This window comes from Cynocephalus volans, chromosome 4 (assembly GCF_027409185.1).
Source record: "Cynocephalus volans isolate mCynVol1 chromosome 4, mCynVol1.pri, whole genome shotgun sequence".
Lineage (NCBI taxonomy): Eukaryota > Metazoa > Chordata > Mammalia > Dermoptera > Cynocephalidae > Cynocephalus > Cynocephalus volans.
Window position 1 is genome coordinate 134,729,773 of NC_084463.1, and position 21,376 is coordinate 134,751,148.

General features: G+C 41.5%; 1 protein-coding gene across 3 annotated transcripts; it reads right to left on the bottom strand.

The window, feature by feature from the left end:
* Positions 1–6,574: 6,574 nt before the first annotated feature.
* On the bottom strand, positions 6,575–20,823 carry COMMD9 (COMM domain containing 9). Of its 3 annotated transcripts, XM_063094321.1 has the most exons (6): positions 20,765–20,816; positions 12,929–13,054; positions 10,859–10,998; positions 9,455–9,489; positions 8,345–8,448; positions 6,575–7,482 (listed from the first exon to the last, which is right to left on the bottom strand). In XM_063094321.1, the coding sequence occupies exons 1-6, from the start codon at positions 20,813–20,815 to the stop codon at positions 7,342–7,344; spliced, it is 597 nt and encodes a 198-aa protein (XP_062950391.1). In that variant the 5' UTR covers position 20,816; the 3' UTR covers positions 6,575–7,341. The 3 variants fall into 3 exon arrangements, with proteins under 3 accessions (XP_062950391.1, XP_062950392.1, XP_062950393.1); XM_063094322.1 differs by lacking the exon at positions 12,929–13,054 and having other exon boundaries at positions 20,765–20,823; XM_063094323.1 differs by lacking the exon at positions 9,455–9,489.
* Between the last annotated feature and the right edge of the window lie 553 nt (positions 20,824–21,376).

Below are 21,376 nucleotides of genomic sequence, written 5' to 3' on the forward strand. Positions count from 1 at the left end.
AGATTTAGGAAGAGCAATTCAAAGGGGCATTCATTCCATCAGTGTACCATTCTAACCCATTCAGTAGAACTCAGCCATGGTTTACTAATACAGGTCAGATCCTGTGAGATTGTGGAGGAAGTGGGACACAATGGACATTTACTGGGCAGCCTACCGTGTGCCAGGCACTGTGGTAGCTATAATGGATACCAAGTTTATGAGACACAATCTGGTATGATTTGAATGTGTCCCCCCAAAGCTCACGTACTGGAGTTGATCCTCATTGTAACAGTGTTAAGAAGGTGGGAAATCTGACTACGGTATTTGAAAGGTGGGGCCTTTAAGAGGTGACTGGATCGTTAGAACTTTGACCTCATGAATGGATTAATCCATTCACGGATTAATGGGTTAATGGCCAAATGGGTTATCATGGGTGTGGACTGGTGGCTTTATAAGGAGAGCACACGAAAACACTCTGTAGAGAGTTCCCTCCAAGAAGAGGGCCCTAACCAGATGTGCCCCTTGGACCTTGGACTTCATATCCTCACAAACTGTAAGAAGTAAACCTCTTTTCTTTATACAGTACCCAGTTTCAGGTATTCTGAAATATTTGAATATACTGTCTCCATCCTCAAGAAGTACCCACATCACCAGCCCCTCCCCGCCCCCACACAGTGTCTTTCTTGTTCACTTCTCTTCCCCCATGGAACCTGCTCCAGGAAAGCACCTGATAAATTAAGCTATGCTGAGCTGTAGTCAGCTGCGTGGGCGTTTGCGACAGTGCCTGTCAATTGTCTCTCACCCTCCATTCTCTCTCTGTATTTTAGTAATGAACTCAATCCTCTCTCTACCCTCCCACCCTCCCCTGTCCCCAAGTGTTAGCTGGACACATGACCGCCCAGCCAGACACTGTATGTCCCAACCCACCTTGCAGCTACATATAGGTTATGTGATTGTGGCCAACAGAATATGAGTGGAGATAATGCAGCAACTCCTGGGCCATCTCCTAGTTGAGAGTCTGTGGAGCAGCTGCTGAAGCAAAACCATCCTACCCCCTCAAACCTTCCACCCACTCAGACTTTCACATAAAAGATACATTTCTACATTCTTTGATACATGGAAATTGGGCTTTTGCTGGAGCAGCCAAATCAATGTTTTCACCTAAACAGTAACCCTCACTCCCTGAAGTTTAATAAGCAAATAAGCAAAATATCTTCAGTAGGAGCTTTATCAGAGTCCCTGAAATCCTAAACCAGAGGCCATCTCCAGAGCTGGGGACCCAGCATGTTTGTATCCCAATTCATTTTTCACTATCACTTAATATGTCAGAACAGTACTGTATTTTACAGTGTGTCATGTGTCTAAGGTCATATGGCTAATGCAACATTGATACTAATAGCCATGGAAGTTCCATTCTTTAGCCAGTGGGTCTATGTAGTTTGCTGTAAATCTATGAGATGCATTATGTAAGTAGTTATCTTCTCTCTGCTTACAGATGAGGCATAAAAGCTCATCAGGGCCTTTCCCAAGAGCCCAGGGCTCACAGAAACTCAGCCTCTCAGACTTCCCCATAAGAGCTCTCGCCATTTCCTCAAACAACAAATGATTTTCTCTCCTTGGAGATTAGAATCCTCTGGCACGAACCAGAGTATACCATTAGAAAATCTTTTTTTCTTTAAATAGTTATAAAAAGGGCAATTAAACCACAGAAATTTTAGCACCAAAAAAAGAAGGAAGTTGTTCAAAGAGAAGAGAATGTTTAAAAACTATCAGTAAGTCAGTGGTTATAGGTTCAAAATAGTTCCTGTAAATATTCGACCACTGGAAAACTTTCAAAATGCCAATGGTTTCTAGATTAAAAAAAAAAAAATCAAATCATAATAAGTTTTTAAAAATGCTCACTTTTAATGACATCCCAGTTAATTGAACAAAATAACAGAGAGCCTCTCCCTCCATGCTGGCCTCACTTCCTGGAAATTTGTAAATATCAGACCATAGAGCTTGACTAATGACTATTGGACATGGTGCCCACTGTGTGTGCTTATAGAACTGGCTCATGTGAGAAAGACCCAAATGTCTGGTCTTCATGCCAATTTGTCTTTGGATCTGAAAATCACTGGAAAAAGGAAGTAAGGAGGATGAACTTGATCCAGGATGGAAGTGGCAAGGCAGGACTGACAAAGGAGAGAGCTGAAAGTCACCAGATTAAGGGCAGACTTAGGCATCTTGTGAAGAATCACAAGTTTTCTTCTCTCCAAATTGAGACAGGAGTGGAGAAACCACTGGTCTTCGAGTTGAAAGACCCAGATTTGAGTTCCAGCTCAGCCCTGGACCTCCCTGAGCTGACTTTTCCACATAAATACTTATGAGTAGGTGCTCCACTGACCTCAGGGTTGTGAAGAGGTAAGATGATATTTGGGAAAATGCTTTCATGTGCCACACAGGTGACGAGGTCTATCATGAGAAAAGATGCTGAGATGAAGTGCATATTATACATGTTTATACATGCAAACTAAGCAAAAGAGGAATCTTTTGGCTCAGCTAATGGGGTATAGTAGGCATCAGAGCTAATCACAAATATCCCATTTCTCTTCCTTCCTGGCACATGGTAGGATTGAATTTCTCTGCCCTCTTTAGAATTAGGTGTGACCATGTGACCTGTCTGCCTCTTCTGGGCAGAAGCTTTAGGAGCAAGAGTGCAATTTTCCATATTCCTCGTCCTTCCTTGCTGATTGTGGAGGCATGTGTGAGATGAAGTTTCCATCATCCTGGGCCCTTAGTAACTACACTAAGCAAAGTACCCACCTCAGCCCCCAACGTCTACTGGGCGAGTAGCACTGGCAAAGAAACTTTTGTTGTGTTAAAAGCCACTGCAACCTTGGGATTGTTTGTTACTGTGGCATAACCTTGTGTTGACTGTTTATTTTTATGTTCTGTATTCTTGATGTTCTGGCATTTAGGGCCTTGATCCTGGAGAGACTGCTCCTCCCAGGAGTAGCTGATTCCTAGAGAGAGCAAACATCTCTGCTGCAGCATGTCTTTGATGTACAAACCAACCAACCTAGAGCCCATACCCCCAAGCATCTCTTTTATCAAACTCACACATCAAGCCAGTATCCCCCTGCCCTAAATTACCACAGGGCCAGGCACTAGGCAACTAGGGACCATCCCTCTAGACCAGAACCCACTAAGTTCTTCACACTATTCAATCCTAAGCTAACGCAACATACATACCCTGCCTCGCCCATTCCTTTGGGCGAAAACCCCAGTGAGGGTTCTGGGCCATGCTTGCTGCTCTCCCTTTCTACTTCCTGACCAATGCTGATGCTTCCCCAATGAGGGTTCTGGGCCATGCTTGCTGCTCTCCCTTTCTACTTCCTGACCAATGCTGATGCTTCCCCCCGCGTTCCTGAGTGTCATAGCCTGACGTGTTGGCACCTGGCATGCTGTGCCTCCTGTTTCTAGGGCTCTGTGAGCACAAAATTCTTCCTTCATGACAATCATTTCATGTCTGCAGTTCTTATCATTCCTGATTGGAAAAAATCCTGGGTACCCATTTTTAGCACAACTGGCTCAGAAAGCAGGGTGGCTTGATGCCAGATGGAGGTGGTATGTCCTTAGACTGTTCTTGACTTACTAGCTGGATCCAACAGACAGCAGAGCTGCAGAGCTTGCTGCTTGGTGGTTACTGCACTGTGTTCTTTTGTCAGATGTTGCCATAAATTCCCAACTTAAAATTATGGAGCTCTAAAAGTGGGGTCCTCCCCAAGCTGCTTCACAGGCTAGTGTCAAGTGTGCGGGACTGAGTGCCAAGGGGCACTGAACATATTTCTCCATGTTGGTGGAGTGCCCAGGATCCAGAACAGAGCGCCGGGAGTTATATAGGTAATTTGCTACATCAGTTTCTCAAAAAGGTCCCTCTGAAGGGGACAAGGGGTGGCTACCCTCCTAGCATCAAGGGACAAGTCTGATCCACTGACAGGGCAGCACTGACAACAGAGGGGACATTGGAGTCATTTAGGTGAAAGTGCTTTGTGTCTGGGATGTTGTATGCTCCCAGGCGCACTTGATAAACCACCTTCTCTTTTCCCTCAGAGATTTGCTGAGTACAATTTCAGCCTGTTTCTTGGAGTAGTGGACAGTGCTCTGCCTGAAGGCTTGCTAATGTGTCACAGGCCATTCATGGGGTCAGTGTGAAGGTCTCCTCTTCAGGGGATCATGGCACCCCACAGATATTGTTATTCAGGTCACAAACTTCTCAGCTGTTGTCTGGTTGCTGTTGTTGTGATTCCTTCCCCAACCCAGGGGGATATGAGAGGTCCCCTCCCTGTAGACCGGTGGCTCAGTATTTAATGAAATGGGGGAAAGGAGCATATGGCTCCATCTCCCCCTAAAGTCCAGAAGAGGTGTCCTGCCCCATGTGGCCCTGCATGCCGCCTGTTTCTAGGGCTCTGGGAGTATAAACTTCTTCCTCATGCAATCAATTCCGTCTGTGTGTCTTACCACATCTGATGAAAACAATACTGGGTACGCTTTAACATGAGCCTGGTCCATCCTGATGGATTCCCTAGAAGGAGTGGGATTGGCCCCAGGTACACTGGATTTTCTCATCCTTTTCCCAGTCTCCGGGTCTAGATGGCTTCCCTGACTACAGATGGACTTTCCCTGTGTGGCAGGAAATGGCCCCTACCATCACTGGCCTCACTGTCACAGCCCAGAGGCAGGAGGTGATCTTATCTGACCTAGAAACTCAGATTGGCCTAACAGGCCAATGTGATCATCTCCATGGCACACATACTGATCAGGACTCAGCCAGAAGGTCCCCCTTGTGGATGGGTGGAAAGTGCTGGGCGGCCAGGGGCAGCCATTGCAGAGACTGACCACTGCCTGGCTGTGAAAGAAGTTTGGAAATACAAACCTTGCTGCACTTAAGGAAGAGACGGTTTGAATACAGCTGTTCCATCACACAAAGCACTACTGGGAAACTGGACAAGCAATGAATGGAAGAACTTTGAGATCAATAGGTAGAAGCTAGGTCTTTCTGAGATAGGGTCAGGCCAACCAGAAATATGGTGTCTACCAACAACCCAGCCTCGTTAATGGTAAAAAATAAACCTCGTAAATGAACATGTGAAGGGTAGTAAACATTTATTGACTTTTCCAGTTATTTATTGAAGGCTCTCTGTATATCATGCACCTAGATGGCTTTGTTCAGGTAGATCTGGCTAAAGAAGTGTCCAACTGCCCAGCCACCTATGCTGGGCTCCTTACATCGGGTTAGTTTCTTCTGGATGCTCATGGGAGGCCCAGAGAATGGGGATTTGAGATTTCTATCTGCAGGTCATAGGGAGTGGAAGGAAAGCAGAGAAGGAAGAATTCATGCCTCAAGCTGGACTCAAGCTGAGGGCAAGACCAGGGGCTCTCAACCTGGAAGCAGTGGGCTGGCTTCTGGGGTCCACAACCTCTTGTCATTGCATGCAAAAAATGGAACATTCACTTCCTACAGAAAGGATCCACAGCTTTCATCAGATTCTAGATGGGTATGGTCCCCAAAGGGTTACAATCCACTATTTTAAAAGAAGACAGCTTAGCTTCCAGGAGATAGCAAAGAAGAGCTTGAAGATTTTTCCCTCAACTTTCTTAGTATCTCACTGGGTGGGCAGAGGCAATATTTCTTGTCTCTACTTCAGTCTCAACATTTTCCAAATGGAACTAGTCACAGAACTCCATGTCCCTTGCCAAGTCCTATATTGCAGAGAGAAAGGTAGAGAAATCGGGACCCAAGTCCACATGAGGTTATTTATGAGCAGGTGACTAAACCTCAATGAGCTGGTTTTATTGTCGATAAAGGGAGGATAATAACATTTATCCTTACACTAACCGTTATCGTAGATGAAACAATAAAGGCACAGAGCTTTCTACTCTCAGTTCCATTAATAATCAAAGCTAACATTTTTGAGCCTTTTCTATTAGCCATAACAATGCTAGGTGCTTTTAAGTATATCATTTAATTCTCACAAAAGTCCTTTAGATACTATTACTATACCCATTTAAAAAAAAAAAGAAAAGAAAGAAAAGGAGGGGGTGGGTGGCAATTGAGCACTAGAGGTCAAGCACCATACCCCTGAGTAGAGCTGGCTTCCGACCCTGGCTGCCCGACTCCCGAGTGCATATCCTGAACCCAAGGTTCTACCTGCTCCATCCATCCCATACACACAGCCAGAGAAGCTGCCAGAACAGAGCACTCAGACAGCAGGCTGCAAGTTGCTGCCACGGGATGATCTGGATAACGAAAGGGGGGAAGTGTTCATACGTGGAGTGCCTATGACGTGGGAAGCACATGACAGATGATCTCATCTGGTCAGAGCTCTTGTAGCAAGCACATGCCAACCATGTTTGCTTTTGTTCTACAGGACAGGTGGAAACACAGAAGGGGGTGGTGTTCAAATGTCTGGTTTTGTGTCACACCATGGGTCACAGCTTAGCTGGGAATAAGGACATTGGGTCATCTTTAGGAATCAGAAGCAGTGCTTGTTGACGGCAACAACTTGGATGAAGGACAGAAGCTACAAGAATCACAACCAGAATCATGACATGTTTAGAACTGCTATTTATTTCCGATTACTCCCACTTCTTCACCCAGGAATGGCTGCATTATATCAAGGAAGAGGCCCTGTCTTCACGAAGAAGGGAATTAGCACCCATTTCAGATGTTCTCTGCTGGAGGTGGACCAGCAGGGCTGAGGGAGCTCAGGGAACACCCTGGATGGGGCACACCATGGTGGCCCTGCTCTGCGAGATCCGACTTTCTTTTTTTTTTGGTAGGCTGGCTGGTACAGAGATCCAAACTCTTGACCTTGGTGTTACAACACTGCACTCTAACCAACTGAGCTAACAGGCCAGCCCATGCCCAGCTTGTCCGACAGAGGAGCAGTACTGCTGGCATCACCCACCTGATTGCCTCCTTGTGTTCCGGGGTTGGAAATGAGCTAATTAGAGCTAATGTTGGAAATGAACTTGTTAGAAAAGCTCCACAATCTGGGCCTGAATTTCCCGAGCAGCCATGCAGAGGCAGCTGACGAAGCAAATGTTCCCTCATGCTGCCACAGTGGTGATTACATCGCACACAGGAGCCTCTTAAAGACGGAAGCTTCTGCTCAGCAGCTTCAGAAAGAGAAAAAGATGAGTGGGGAGAACAGCGAGGGGCCTGGCTGCTTCCTCCCAATCCAATTGCGCCTTCTGGATGGCAGCTGGCCCCTCATCCCCCATCCCGCCTGCTGTCAGCTGCAGCTGCAAGGGCAGCCTGCATGCTGGGAGGTGCTCCATCACTGACAGGCAGCTGGGGCACGGCAGTGGGTCAGGTCATTTATTGGCCACAGCGGAAAGCTGGTCTCGGATGCGGCCCAGACCATCTAACATAGTGTCCAGTGTTTCTTTGCTGAGCTCCACAGTGACAGCTGAGATGGAGGGTTTGTCCTTGCACAGACTGGGATCTTCCTGGATCTGAAAAGAGAACATGGTCCAGAAAGTCAAAGCTGCCTCTCTTCCCATCCCCATAGGTGAGCCCTACCACAGTTCTGCTGAGCCTCTAAAGGGAGGCGCTTTGCTAAGAGCTACACGGAGTCCTTGCCCTTGAGCCATTTAGTCTCCGAGGAGAGTTAAGAAGATGCCTCACAGGCCTGGGTCAGTTTAAATTTGCAAGAGGGCCTTGGGTGGGTATAAGTGGAGGCCAAGCCCAAGCTCACTCACCTCTCTGGTTAGGTAGATGCAACATTACATTATCTAGTTTTAACCAAATAAACCCTAACAAATGGAAATGTGGTGTACAAAGATTCCTGAAAAGAACTGTAAAGTGACGATAACACCAATGAGGCAGGGGCGCATGAACATGAAAATGAAGAATGGACACTTCTCCAGCTGCTAAGAGAAGCGCCTGATCTGCCACATTACCATACGTGTAGTGACAGCCTGATCGTACTGACAGGAAGCTGGTGGTTAATGAATAGCAAAATTATCAAAAAGGCTTTTGAAATCCAAAAGCACACTTCTGTTGTTAAAGCTAAACTTCTAAGTGTATATGGTAACCTTCAGGTACCAGCAAATTATTTAAAAAATATTATATTTTGCATTTATCTCATTTTAAAATTTCTCCTTTTGGTATATGTTTTATGATGTCCATAATATGTTGATATGACAGTACATGTATACTTTGTAAATAAATACATGCACTTAGGTGATACTAATTTTTTTTATTTGTGGGGTTAGAGGTCCCCAAACTTTGGAGACTGATGTTTTAGATGGCCTATGGGGTGCAGAGTCACTACTGCTACTTCTTTCTTTCTAATGAGCTTAACAGTGGACATACCTTCATCTGGAGCAGGCAGGTGGGGACGGCCATGCGGCTGATGCTGTCTGAAGAGGTTTTGATATCCACTCTCCAGTCCAGGTCGACCAGGCGTGGCAGAGAGACTGCAGAGGGGACAGCTCAGCTCAGAGCTCATGCCACCCACATATACCAAGCCTTTGCTCTGTGACTGGTGGCTCTAAGAGCTGTACATGTATAGTGCATTTGATCTATGCAGCAAGTTTCTAAGGGAGACACAGACAGGGCCCAAGACCCACAGCCAGTCATGGGCCTTACCCATTGCTCTGTTTAGTGCTGCTTCACAGTGGACAGCATCTCCAGACTTCTACCTGCACACCCAATCCTCCAGATGGCAGGACAGAATGAGAATGACACAAGGTAGAGGTGAGGTCATGGCCTGAGCCTTAGGAAATATGCAGCTTCAGCAATGGTGGTAAGGGCTCGTGTTTTAGAGATAAACAGATGTGGTTTGAATACGTGTTCTACCACTTGTCTGACCTCGTAGCCTCTGTTTCCTCATCTGGAAAATGGGGATAATCTCAGCCTAGCTCACACGCTTGTTGGGAGGACTAAATGAGTTAATGCAGGCAAAGTGCTTCAGCACCATGGCTGGGTCAGAGTAAGTGTAAAAACCATTTATTAAACACCCACTTTATTCAGTCTTTCATACTAATTTCAACTACTGTTAATGTTTTTCCTAATTGAAATATAATTATTTTAAGTACTTCACTTTCGGCTTTGCATATTTCTGTATTTTGTTTTACAACATGCCTATATAATAATATTTATTTATTTTTATTAAAACATATTTGACTATACATATTTGTGGGGCACAGAGTTGACTATTGGCATTTGTGTACAATATGTGATGATCAAATCAAGAGAGTTGGCATATTTGTCATTATAAAATGTACTCATTCTTTGTGTCCATTAGCCATTTAACAATGTTTATAATCGAAAAAAAAAAAAGTAAAATTTAAAAAAAAGAAAAAAACACAGAGTATGGTTTGGGATTAGAATAGTTCACTTTGGTTTTTGGTTAAAATTCCTGGCAGACTGAGAGATGGGGCTGGGGAGGAAAGACACAGGGAAAGAGCTCCTGGTACTCACTCTGATTCGTTTGGGCTTCAGTTCTCCAAGTAGATCTGTTTAAGAGGGAAAAATAATGGAAGAGGAAATGAGACTGAGTCTTCTGATAATGACAGAGGCTCCTGGACGTGGGCCTCTGCTCTTCCTATGATCTTCAGACCTGTAATCCCTCCTACGGGAAAGGACCATAGAAATGCCTCCCTCCAAGAAGCAGTCTTTTGTTTATTTTACAAAGCTTAGTGATGTTAAGGCCATACGTGCTGTTAGTTTTCAGAGCTTAGGACAAAAAAGAAAAGCCTTAATGCATTGTAATCTTATTGTGCTATTGTTCTTAGAGACAAAACAGAGAAAAGGTCAACTTATCCTCTCTTTTTTGAGCACCTGCTACACGAAGTATTGTATATTGTGCAAAAACACATCTAGACAGACCTGTCTAATGCTACAGCAAACAATGTCATAGGGAGAATAAAATGTGGTTATGTATGAGGAAGTTCTTCATGAACAACAAAACCCTTGATAAACAGGCATTCTCAGTCATTGCTCTTAGATTGGTCTGTTCAAGCCTTCTACTAACCAACAGTTAATCAACTCTGCTTAAATTGTATGTGTTTAAAAGGACCTAGCCAGCTAAGAAAATGTACAGATAATTCACAAAAGAAATAAAAATGACCAATGAACACATGAACAAGATATCTGACATTACTAATGTCAAAGATATGTAAACTGAAATGAGGTACCATTTGCCATTTGTGGAACTGCGGAAAAAAAGTAAGAAAAAAAATCCCCTCAGTGAAGGTGTTGGGAGAGGTTCACACTCATATCCTACTGGTGGAAAAATATGTTGGTGCAGTCTTTCTGATGGCCAACTTGATAGTAAGAATTAGGACAAAACCTTAATACATCCATTACCTTTAACCTAGTAAGGAAATAATTAAGTACATGAGCAAATTTTTCACTATAAATTGTATACTGAAGTAAAAAACTGCCAATAGCCTAAATGTCCAACACTAAGAAATTTCTAAATTACATTATACATAGTTTCTTTATATAATAAATACATTTAAACCATTAAAATGATATTGAAGGTAAATATTTATTGACATGAAATGTCATTAATGTTAATATTGTTAACTGAAAATAAGCAAGATATAAAATGGCATAATTCGATTTTGTTAAAAACAAAACCAAAACATTAACCTCTTTCTATATGTATATATGTATAAAGAGAAAAAATAAACAAGCCCTAAAAGGCTTTCCATTAAGGAATTAATATCGCTAACCTCTAGGTGGTGGAATTATAGGTATCTTATTTTCTTTTTATTTGTGTTTTCTAATTTTTCAACAATGAACATATTATTCTAGAATAGGAATAAAAACAAAAAATGTGCTAAAGTTAGAAGGAAATCTGAAGAAATGAGCACTTACACGTGTTCTAGGATGATTTTTGTCAGCAGGTTTTTGAGGTTTTGGTGGAAATTTTCTGGAAAGAGAGCCAGAATTGCCTCGGCAGAGGACAGGTCACGGAATGCTGCCAGCCTAGTGAGGCGGTGCAGAGCCTGGAGCAGCTGCAGGACACACGGGGTAGCCATTTAGCTGCAGGACAAGCAGGGCAGGAGACACGAGACAGGGGCCAGGGACAGGGCTTCCCGCCCACTCCCCCTCAACTGCTACACACTGCCACAGTCATACAACAGAGACGCATGAGTCCAGAGTCCTCTGCAGCAGTTGCTGCTGCCCCACGTACCACAGCCCACCTCTGAGTTCACCTGTTGCTCAGAAGACAGATGCAGCTACCTCACCCAGTAAGCTGTCAGCTTGCTGGATACTCCCTACTTGTGGGCAGAGGTTTACTACATCTGTTTTCCTACTGCATGAGATTCTGACCTTCAGCTAACTTTCTAGTGCTGTTTCCCTGGTAACCTGAAAGATGAAAAGTCAGCTGTATTACTAGGCAACACTGCATTGGTCCAAGGCCTCCGGACTGAGAGGACTGTATTAACACCTGGCGGCCCATAGCTCTAGGATTCCCTGAGTGCTGCATGACACTCCTTGCGAGAACCTGAAGCCATGCTTGCTGAACTGTGACCAGATATTGGCTTTTGTGAAGTGTGGGCTTTGAATCCAGGGTGGTGGGAGTCTCATGTCCTTGCCTCTAAGCTGTCATCTCATGTCCTTGCCTCTAAGCTGTCACCTAGGAGGGCAAAGAGAACAAATAGCTCCTGGCTGGCTGTGTAGACACCTCTTGAGGAAGAAAAGTGCCTGCCTGACCCTGCCCTGCTAGAACACTGTATTTCCATCCTGCATCCTTCTAAGTGAATCCGTACTCAAGTGTGGCTGCAGTCATCTTCTGAATATAATAATGCGTAGCTAAGAAGACTCTCAAGAGGTAACTGTTTCTCTGCTTTTGGGCTTTCTCTGATACTGCTGAAAGTTGCCTGACTGTAGACAGGCACAACCCAGATGTGAGGAGCAGTTGTTACCCCTCCACCAGTGAGGGGTGTGTGTAAATGGATAAATGCCCCAGCCTCCCTGCCCTCCAGGGGAAAAATTCTGAGATGTATTCTACTTGGTTTCTCACAAGAACCCAAGATGGAGCCCCAGCTGCCCAAAGTAGTAACTGCTCATTAACAGACTCTTTTATTAGCTTGTCTCCCTTCCCTGTTTGATTTTCTCCCACTCTCTCCTTGGTGCTTTCTAGAATCACCTCCCAAAGAACTACCTGCACTCAAGTGCCTGCCTCAGGGTCTACTTTTGGGGGACTCCAAGCTAAGTTTCCAACTCACTTCTAGAATCTTGCTTCTGCCTTTTACTTTTCTACAGCTGATTTCAATGAATAAAGCTCCAGATTAAAAAAAAAATAACATAGGCCCATTTGAATGAAGAAACTCTTGTTTTACACATATATTTGCCTTTGAAAGATAAGGCTGTCAATGCTATGTAACCTACTGAGCTACCTTCCTCTTCCTCTTGGCCACCTGCTGAGGTCAGATGTGAGGAACAGGGGACTTTGTGTGGGGCACGGGCATGAGGAGGGACTGCGCTACACAAAGCACCCCAAGGCAGCCTGAGGGCACCCAGCAGTGGTGGTCCCTAATCTCACTCAGGCCCTACAGCTTCTACCCAAGGAGCCCTGAAAAGTCTGCCCGAAGCTATCCAGCTGACAATTAATCAAAATCAGCAAGCTACAGGCTGAAAAAGAAAACCACAAAAAGTTTTGCTTTTGTCCACATTGTCTAAGTAAAAATTCTGAAAAGAAAATGTCAGGAGATCTGACTCTAGGTATAGTTCTCCCATTCATGTCTCATTTACCATAGGAAGGGTTGAAAACAATAGCTTTTAAGTTCACTGACATTAAAACAATCTAAAGTTTGCTATAATGTCAACAGACATTTCAGGGGGAAATTTTCCTTGGACCTGGCAATGACTGGGAAGTCAAGAAAGAGACTAATGAGTTAAGAGGGTCAGTAGCCAAAGGTCTTTTCTGTCCACACTTACTTGCTCTGCCTCCTCCTGGGTCACAGACAAGCTGGAACATGTCATGTCCAAAAGTTTTTTTGAGCCAAGAGCTGAACTGGAAAAGCTCTCTTGACACAGCTGTCTGACAACATCTTTTGAGGAGGCCTGTGAATTCACAGATGGGAAAAAAACAAACTCAGACCCTGAAAACTGAGTAATACTGTCTTAGTCATTGTGTGACACCTTTGAGACTAAAGATTTAAAGGTACATAGGACACTGTTTCTGGGAAGATGAAATACATGTACTTTTCCCTATTGTTACTGCTAAGTACAACTAAAATCCCTAAGTACTATATAGAAAACAAACGGGCTCTGGAAGCGGGATAGAGGCAGATCTGCTAGGAATCTTGAGATCCAGCGAACTACATGATGGTGAGTTCCCTGGGTTTTCTTTTTGCCTCATGTATCCCAGACTTTGACCTGAAGAAAAGGGCAACCTGGAAGTGCCAATAGATACAGGGGGGAAAAAAAAGCTCCAACAAATAACGAACACCTGCTGTTTCTACCCAAAGAACCAAGAAAGGGGCGGCCTAGCAAGACAGAAAACTTTTAGATAATAACTGCTCTACTCCAGCCAAATTCACAGAAAGAACTGTGGCCCAACCCCCACCTATGTCAACAAAGGCTGAGTGGGAAGCCTAGACTTGAGTGGGAAGCCTTGTAAGGCTGTAATGAGGTTCCCCAACACTCCTCCTCAGGTGGTATTGAGAAGGTCAAGTAGGGAACTGGGACCTTTATGCTTGCCAGCCAGGAACAAGTCCCACCACCTTGTAAGATTAGTAGTGACCATGTGGAGCCAGAGCTTCCACCCCTACCTAGTGGTAACAAGGAACTCCTACTTTTGGGGAAAAAAAGCTCCAGATTAAGATTTCTATACTTCACCCTAACAGATAAGATGATGACATCGATAGACTGTGATAGGAATTGCTACTTTCAGGTATCAACAGGAACCAAGTAAGGAACCTGGACTTCTACCTCCAACTGGTAGCAATGAGGTGGCACCCCCTTCCCCTGTCAGAGAAAGCCAGCTAAAATGTAAGACTGAAATAATATCCAGAGTCTCAAAATATAATATGAAAATGTTTAGGTTTCAATCAAAAATCACTCAGCAAACCAAGAACCAGAAAGATCTCAAGTTGAATGAAATAAGATAATCAGTAGATGCCAACACCAAGATGACAGATGTTAAAATTATCTGACAAAGATTTTAAAGCAGCCATAATGAGAATGACTGAAGTAATTATAAACATGCTTGGAACATTAAGAAAAAAAAAAAGAAAGTCTCAATAAAAAAATAGAAGATATAAAGAACAAAATGGAAATCTTTTAATAAAATACAATAAATTTTAATAAAAATACAATAACCAAAATAAAAAGTTCAGAACCAAACTGGAAGGGATAAAGGAAAAAATCAGTGAACTGGAAGACAGAAGAATAGAAATTACCCAGGCTAAACAACACATATAATATAGACTGATAATAATGCACAGAGCGTCAGGGATCTGTGGGATGATAACAAAAAATCTAATTTTTGTTTAATTGTAGTCCTGGAACGAGACAATAAGAGAGGGCAAGACTGAAAAGTATTCAAAGAAATGTTAGCTGAAAACCTTCCTAGTTTAGACATAATCATAAATATATTTCAAGAACCCTAGCAAACCCTAAACTGGATAAATCCATAAAAATTCACTCCAAGACACATCATAATTAAACTTCAGAAAATGAGACAAAAAAAAAAAAACAAAAAAAAAAAACTGAAAGCAGTGAGAGAGAAACAACACTTTATAAAGGAAAAACAATTAGAATGACAGCAGTATCTTAGTCTGTTTCTGTTGCTAATAACAAAATATCTAGAACTGGGTAATTTGTAAAGAAACAATATTTACTACTTACAGTTTAGGAGGCTGTAAAGTTCAAAGTCTAGGGAACACATCTGCTGAGAGCCTTGTTTGGGGTACTGACTCTTCACAGCAAAGCAAGGTGTCACATGGTGGATGGTGGAAGCAGAGAGTGAGCTAACTCCTCACTCCTTGTCCTTTTAAAGCCTTCAGAACCACTCCCAAGACCACCATTAAACCATCAATGAATTAATCTATTTACTTGGGCATGGTCCTCACAATCTAATCACCTCTTCAAGGCCCTACCTTCCAATTACTATAAGAGGATTTCCCACCTCTTATCACTGTCACAGTGGGGATTAAGTTTTGGGGGGACATTCAATCCACAGTACAGCAGCTTTCATATCAGAAACCAAGGAGGAAGAAGGAAGTGGCACAATATTTTTCAGATGCTTAAAGAAAATAAGTCAACCTGGAATTCTACACCCAGCAAAAGTATTCTTTAGGAATGAAGAGGAAACATGACATTCTCAAATGAAGAGAAACTAAAAATTTGTCAAGATCTACTCTAAAAAAAGGGGCTAAAACAAGTTCTCTAAACAGAAAGAAAATAAGGAAACTTGAAACATCAAGAGGAAAGACAGAAAAGGGCAAGCAAAAATTTGGATAAATACGATAGGATTTCCTTTTCTTCTTGAGTTTTCTAAATTATGTTTGAAGGTTAAAGCAAAAATCGTAATTCTGTCTGATACAGCTCTAAATGTATGTAGAGGAAATATTTAAGACAACTATATTATAAATGAGATATGGTAAAGGGATATACAGGGAGTAAAGGTTTCTATACTTCACCTTTACAGGTAAAATGATGACATCAATAGACTGTGATAAGCTACATATATTTAATATAATAACTAGAGCAACCATTAAAATGGCTATAAAAAGAAATGCATTTTAAAACTATAGACAAATCAAAATGGAATTCTAAAAAATGTCCAAATAAACTACAACTTCCTGTGGGTAGGAAAGTAAAAAGAAACAAAAACGAGAGAACAGACAGAAAACAAAAAATAAAATGTTAGACTTAAGCCCTAACATCTATAATTCCACTGCCTGTAAGTGGTCTAAATATTAAAATTAAAAGACAGACTTTGGCAGAACAAATTAACAATATGGCTCAGTTAAATACTGTCTACAAGAAACTCCCTTAAAATATAATGATATAGGCAGGCTGTAAAAGGATGGAAAAAGATAAATTGTGCAAACATTAATCAAAGGACAGCAAGAGTGGCTACATTAACATCAAGTAAAGCACACTTCACAGCAAAGAAAACTACCAGAGACAGAGAGAGATATTAATATGATAAAGTTTCTGTCCACCAAGAAGACATCTTAAATGTGCATGTACATAGTCAGAGAACTGCAGAATATGTGAAGCAAAAACTGACAGAACTGCAAGGAGAAATAGACAAATCCACAAATAGAGCTGGAGACTTCAACACCCCTCTTTCAACAATTAAGAGAACAACTGGACAGTACTCAATAAGGATACAAAAGAACTCAATAACACCATCAATCAATCTAACAGATATTTATATAACACTCTACCCAGTATGAGCAGAATACACATTCATTTCAAGTGCCCACTAAACATATACCCAGATAGATTATATTCTGGGCCATAAAACAAACTTCAACAAATTTAAAAGAACTGAAATAATACAGTGTGTGTTCTCAGTGACCATAGTGGAATCAAACTAGAAATCAATAACAGAAAGATAAAAGGAAAATATCCAAACACTAGGAAACTTAAAGAACACACTTCTAAATAATCCATAAGGGGCCAGCACATGGCTCACTTGGGAGAGTGTGGTGCTGATAACACCAAGGCCATGGGTTCAGATCCCTATATAGGGATGGCCAGTTAGCTTGGGAGAGTGTGGTGCTGACAACACCAAGTCAAGGGTTAAGATCCCCTTACTGATCATCTTAAAAAAAAAAATAAATAAATAAAATAAAAATAAATAATCCATAAGTCAAAGAGGAAGTCTCAAGGGAAATTTTTTTAAAAATTACACTGAATTGAGTGAAAATGAGAAAACAACATATCAACATTTGTGGGACACAGCCAAGGAGTGCTGAGAGGAAAATGTATAGCATTAAATGCATACACTAGAAAAGAAGAAAAGTCTCAAATCAATAATCTAAGTTCCCAAAAAGAGCATATATACCCACAAGAAGCAGAAGAAATGAAATAATGAAGAACAGAAATTAATGAAATTGAAAATAGAAAAATAGAGACATCAATGATGCAGAGAGCTGGTTCTTTGAAAATATCAATAAAATTGACAGATGTTTAGCAAGTCTCAAAAAAAAGAGAAGACACAAATTATCAATATCAGGAATTAAACAGGGCATATCACTACAGGCCTTATAAACATCAAGAGGATAATAGGAAAATTCTATGAATAACTCTATAAATATAGATTTGACAACTTAGAAAAAAATGGACAAATTACTCAAAAAACACAAACTACTACTATTCCCCCAATTTGAAATCAATAACTTCAAGAGCCTTATAACTATAAAAGGAAATTGAATTCGTAATTTAAAAACTCTCAAAAAATAAATCTCCAGGTCCAGATGGCTTCACCAAAGAATTCTAACAAACATTCAAAGAAAGAATTAACCAATTCTACACAATTTCCTTAGGAAAAAGAAGAAACACTTCTCAATGCATTCTATAAAGCTAGTATTACCATGATACCAAAACCAAAGATAGCACAGAAAAGGAAAATGACAGACCAATATCCCTTATGAAAATACACACAAAAATCCTTTACAAAATATTAGCAAATAGAAATCAGCAATATATAAAAAAAATTATACACTATGATCAAGTGGGATGTATTGCAGGGATACAAGCCCGGTTCAACATTTAAAAATCCATGTAATCCACAATATTAACAGGCTAAAGAAGAAAATCACATGATATCAACCAATGCAGAAAATGCATTTGATAAAATCAAACATCTGTTCTTGATAAAAACTCACAAAAAATAAGAATAGAGAACTTCCTTAACTTGATAAAGATCATCTTTTAAAAACCTCCAATTAACTTTATTCTTAATGCTGAAAGACTGAATGCTTTGCCATTAAAACTGAGAACAAAGCAAGGATGTCTCACTACTCTCACTCAATATAGTGCCGAAAAATTCTAGCCATTGAAATAATGTAAGAAAATAAAATAAAAGGTATGCAGATCAGAAAGGAATAAAACTGTACTTATTTGCAAATAACATGATTGTTTATGCAGAAAGTCCCAAGGAATGTACAAAACAAAACAAAACCAGAGTGAGTTCAGCAAATTTGTGGATACAAGATAAACACACAAAAATCAGTTGTATTTCTACATACTGGCAATGAACATGTGGACACCGGAATTAAAAACACAATACCATTTTCAATTGCTCAAAATATGAAATACAGGATTTATAAGCTGCACACTGCACTACACAGATCAAATAAATCAAAAAAGATCTAAATAAATGTGGAGATGCAACATGTTCATGGAAGATTTAACATACTAAAGATGTCAATTCTCCCCTAATTGATACACAGGTTTAACACAATTCCTATTAAAATCTCAACTTTTTTTTTTTTTTTAAGATATAGCCAAGATCTAAAATTTATACGAAAAAACAAAGGAACTAGAATAGTTAAAACGACTCTGACAAAAAAGAATGAACTGGGAGACATCAGTCTATCTGATTTCGAGATTTATTATACAGCTATAGTAATCAAGACTGGACGGTACTGTCAGAGGGATATAAGCATAGATCAATGCAACAGAATAGAGAACCCTGAAACAGACCCACACAAACATGCCCAGTTGATTTTTGACAAGGGTGCAAAAACAATTCAATGGAGGAAAAATAGCCTTTTCAACAAATGGCACTGAATCAATTGGACATTTATAAGCAAAAAAAAAAAAAAAAAAAAAAAAAAGAAACCAAAAAAACCCTCAACCTAAGTCTCACACACTGTATACAAAATTAATTCTAAACAGATCATGGATTTAAATATAAAATGTAAATGTAAAATGTAAAACTATAAAACTTCTAGAAAAAATAGAAAATTTTGGGATTTATAGCATGGTGAAGAGTTTTTAGACTTGACACCAAAAGCATAATTCATAAAAGAAAAAACTGATAAGCTATACCCCATCAAATTAAATCTTTTTCTATGCAAAAGCTCTGATTATGGGTTGAACTGTGTCCCCTACCAAAATTCAGATATTGAAGTCCTAACCCTCGAGACCTTAGAATGTGCCCTTATTTGGAAATAGGGTTCTTTGCAGATGGATTAGTTAAGATGAAGTCATTAGGGTGGACTCTAAGCCAGTATGACTGGTGTCCTTATAAAAAGCTTTATTTGTAATAGCAAGGGGGGAAAAAAAAGGAAACAATCTAGATGTCTTTCAACGTCATGCATAAGTAACATGAAACATTACAACGTGGATGAATATTCTGAGAATTAGGCTGAGTAAAAAAGTCAATCCCAAAAGATTACACAGTGTATGATTCCACTTATACGACATTCTTGAAATAAGACTACAGGTATGAAAAATGCCACAGGTTAAGGAGGGGTGGAGGCAGAGTGGAAGTGGGTGTGACTATCAAAGGGTAACATGAGGGATCCTTGTGGTGATAAAAATGTTCTGTATTTTGACTGTATCAATGTCAATACCCTAACTGTGATATTATACCAGTTTTCCAAGATGTTAACCATCGGGAGAAACTGGGTAAAGGGTAAATGGGATCGCTCTGCATTATTTCTTACAACTGCATGTGATTCTATAATTTTCGCAAAATAAAAAGTTTAAGGAATTGTTTAAAAGAGAAAAGAAAGTACACAGGACAACAGCAATGAAAATGAATGAACTACTGCTACATAATGGTGAAAAAAGAAGCCAGATTAAAAAAAAAAAAAAAAAAGACTCACTATATTATTCCATTTATGTGAAGTTCAAACATAGGTAATGTTAAATTGATTGTGTTAGAAGCAAACATAGTGGTTACTACTGGAGAGGAGAGCGGGGGAAGTGATGAAGCGGCAAATAGGGGGACTTCTGGGGTACTGGAAACGTTCATTTTTTGAACTTGGTGGTGGTTACACGAGTGTGTAATAAATAATTAAGCTGCACACTTATAATTTATGCACCTTACTGTGTATATACGACACATTAATTTTTAAAAGTTCATTAAAGAAATGGGGGGGGGGGGGAGAGAAGGAAAGGGTCCCTCCGGGATCTTACATTCTTGTGAGAAAGAGAGACAAGAGGTAAATAAACGCATAATGTCAGCTAGTGAGTGACAAATTCTACGAAGGAAAATAAAACCGCCCCTTCTTCTATAAAGGAAATCAGAAGTAATTCCAACCCGTTATTTCATTTGAGCTTTACAAAACCCTATGAAGCATGTCTCTCTCAACCTCACACTCTTCCAAGCGATTATCAGGAGCGTGTTCTGGCCCGTACACAGGACAAAGTGAGTACAGAAAACCCGGGCGTCGGGAGAACAGAAGGCGGCCTCACTCGGTGGGCTGGCGGACGCAGTTTCTCAACTGTGGAGCTCGGAGGGGCTGCGGGATGAAATGGGGAACTAACGGGATCTCACAATGACCACCCCAATGCACCCATCCCGAAAACCAGCCCCAGAGACTAATAGCAGGGGGCGTTTGTGCAGCGCCTTCACGTCCATTACCTCATTTTTTCTCCTACCTTCCTGTCAGGGCGGTATTAATTTTATACCTGCTTTTAAAATGCTCAGAAAGGGGCAACGATGTGTCCAGGACCACACAGAGAAGCAGTGACAGAGTTGTGACTCCAGACCAGGTTTAATTTATTCCTAATTCTCGCTCCGTCCGAAGTCACAGAGACAAAAGCCCGCCTCACGCTGTTCCCACCCCTCCAATTTACCTTCAGCAGGGTCTGAAGCGCTGCAAAGTGCTCCGCTGTCACGGCGGCCATCTTCCCAAAGTCATGTGACCGCGGCACCCGGAGAAGCGCGGTCACGTGGCTCTAGCTGCCGCCGCGAGGCATGCCGGGGGCTGTAGTCCTTCAGGATGGCGGAGTGGAAAGAACCAAGAAGGGCGCTTCGGCCGTTGGCTAAACGCGGGGACTGAGGGGCTGGGAGGATGCGGGCGGAGGACGGTGTTCAGGCTAGGAAATTGGCTTGACTTCTCTACTCACCACGTCAGGGAACTCTTGTTTTCCCTGGAGCTATGTGTATGGGCTGGCTAATTTGGGAAATGCACCTGGGGGCTTGGCAGGAGCCTTGGAAACGTAGCTGTTAGGAGGGATCAGCTCACCATATCGCTTGCATTCAAAATGAGGCCGTGCATCTTGGAATTCCTGGAATTTACACACACACACCCCGCATCTCGAAGAATTTAAAATTGCTTTTGAGTGTAGTTTTCTTTCTGTCTACGGAGTAGGTAGGAGCTGGTATTGTTATTACTATTAGCCTTATCCAGATGGGAAAACTGAATCATACAGAGTTTTTAGTAACTTTCCCGTAGCCCTAGAGGA

Excerpts from the sequence above, each read along its gene's own strand:
- COMMD9 (XM_063094321.1), bottom strand. The coding sequence starts at position 20,815 with ATGGCCGCCGTGACAGCGGAGCACTTTGCAGCGCTTCAGACCCTGCTG. Across the intron at positions 13,055-20,764 it reads CGCTTCAGACCCTGCTGAAG|GCCTCCTCAAAAGATGTTGT; the intron begins GTAAATTGGAGG and ends GTGAATTCACAG. Across the intron at positions 10,999-12,928 it reads CCCAGGAGGAGGCAGAGCAA|CTGCTCCAGGCTCTGCACCG; the intron begins GTAAGTGTGGAC and ends TGTGTCCTGCAG.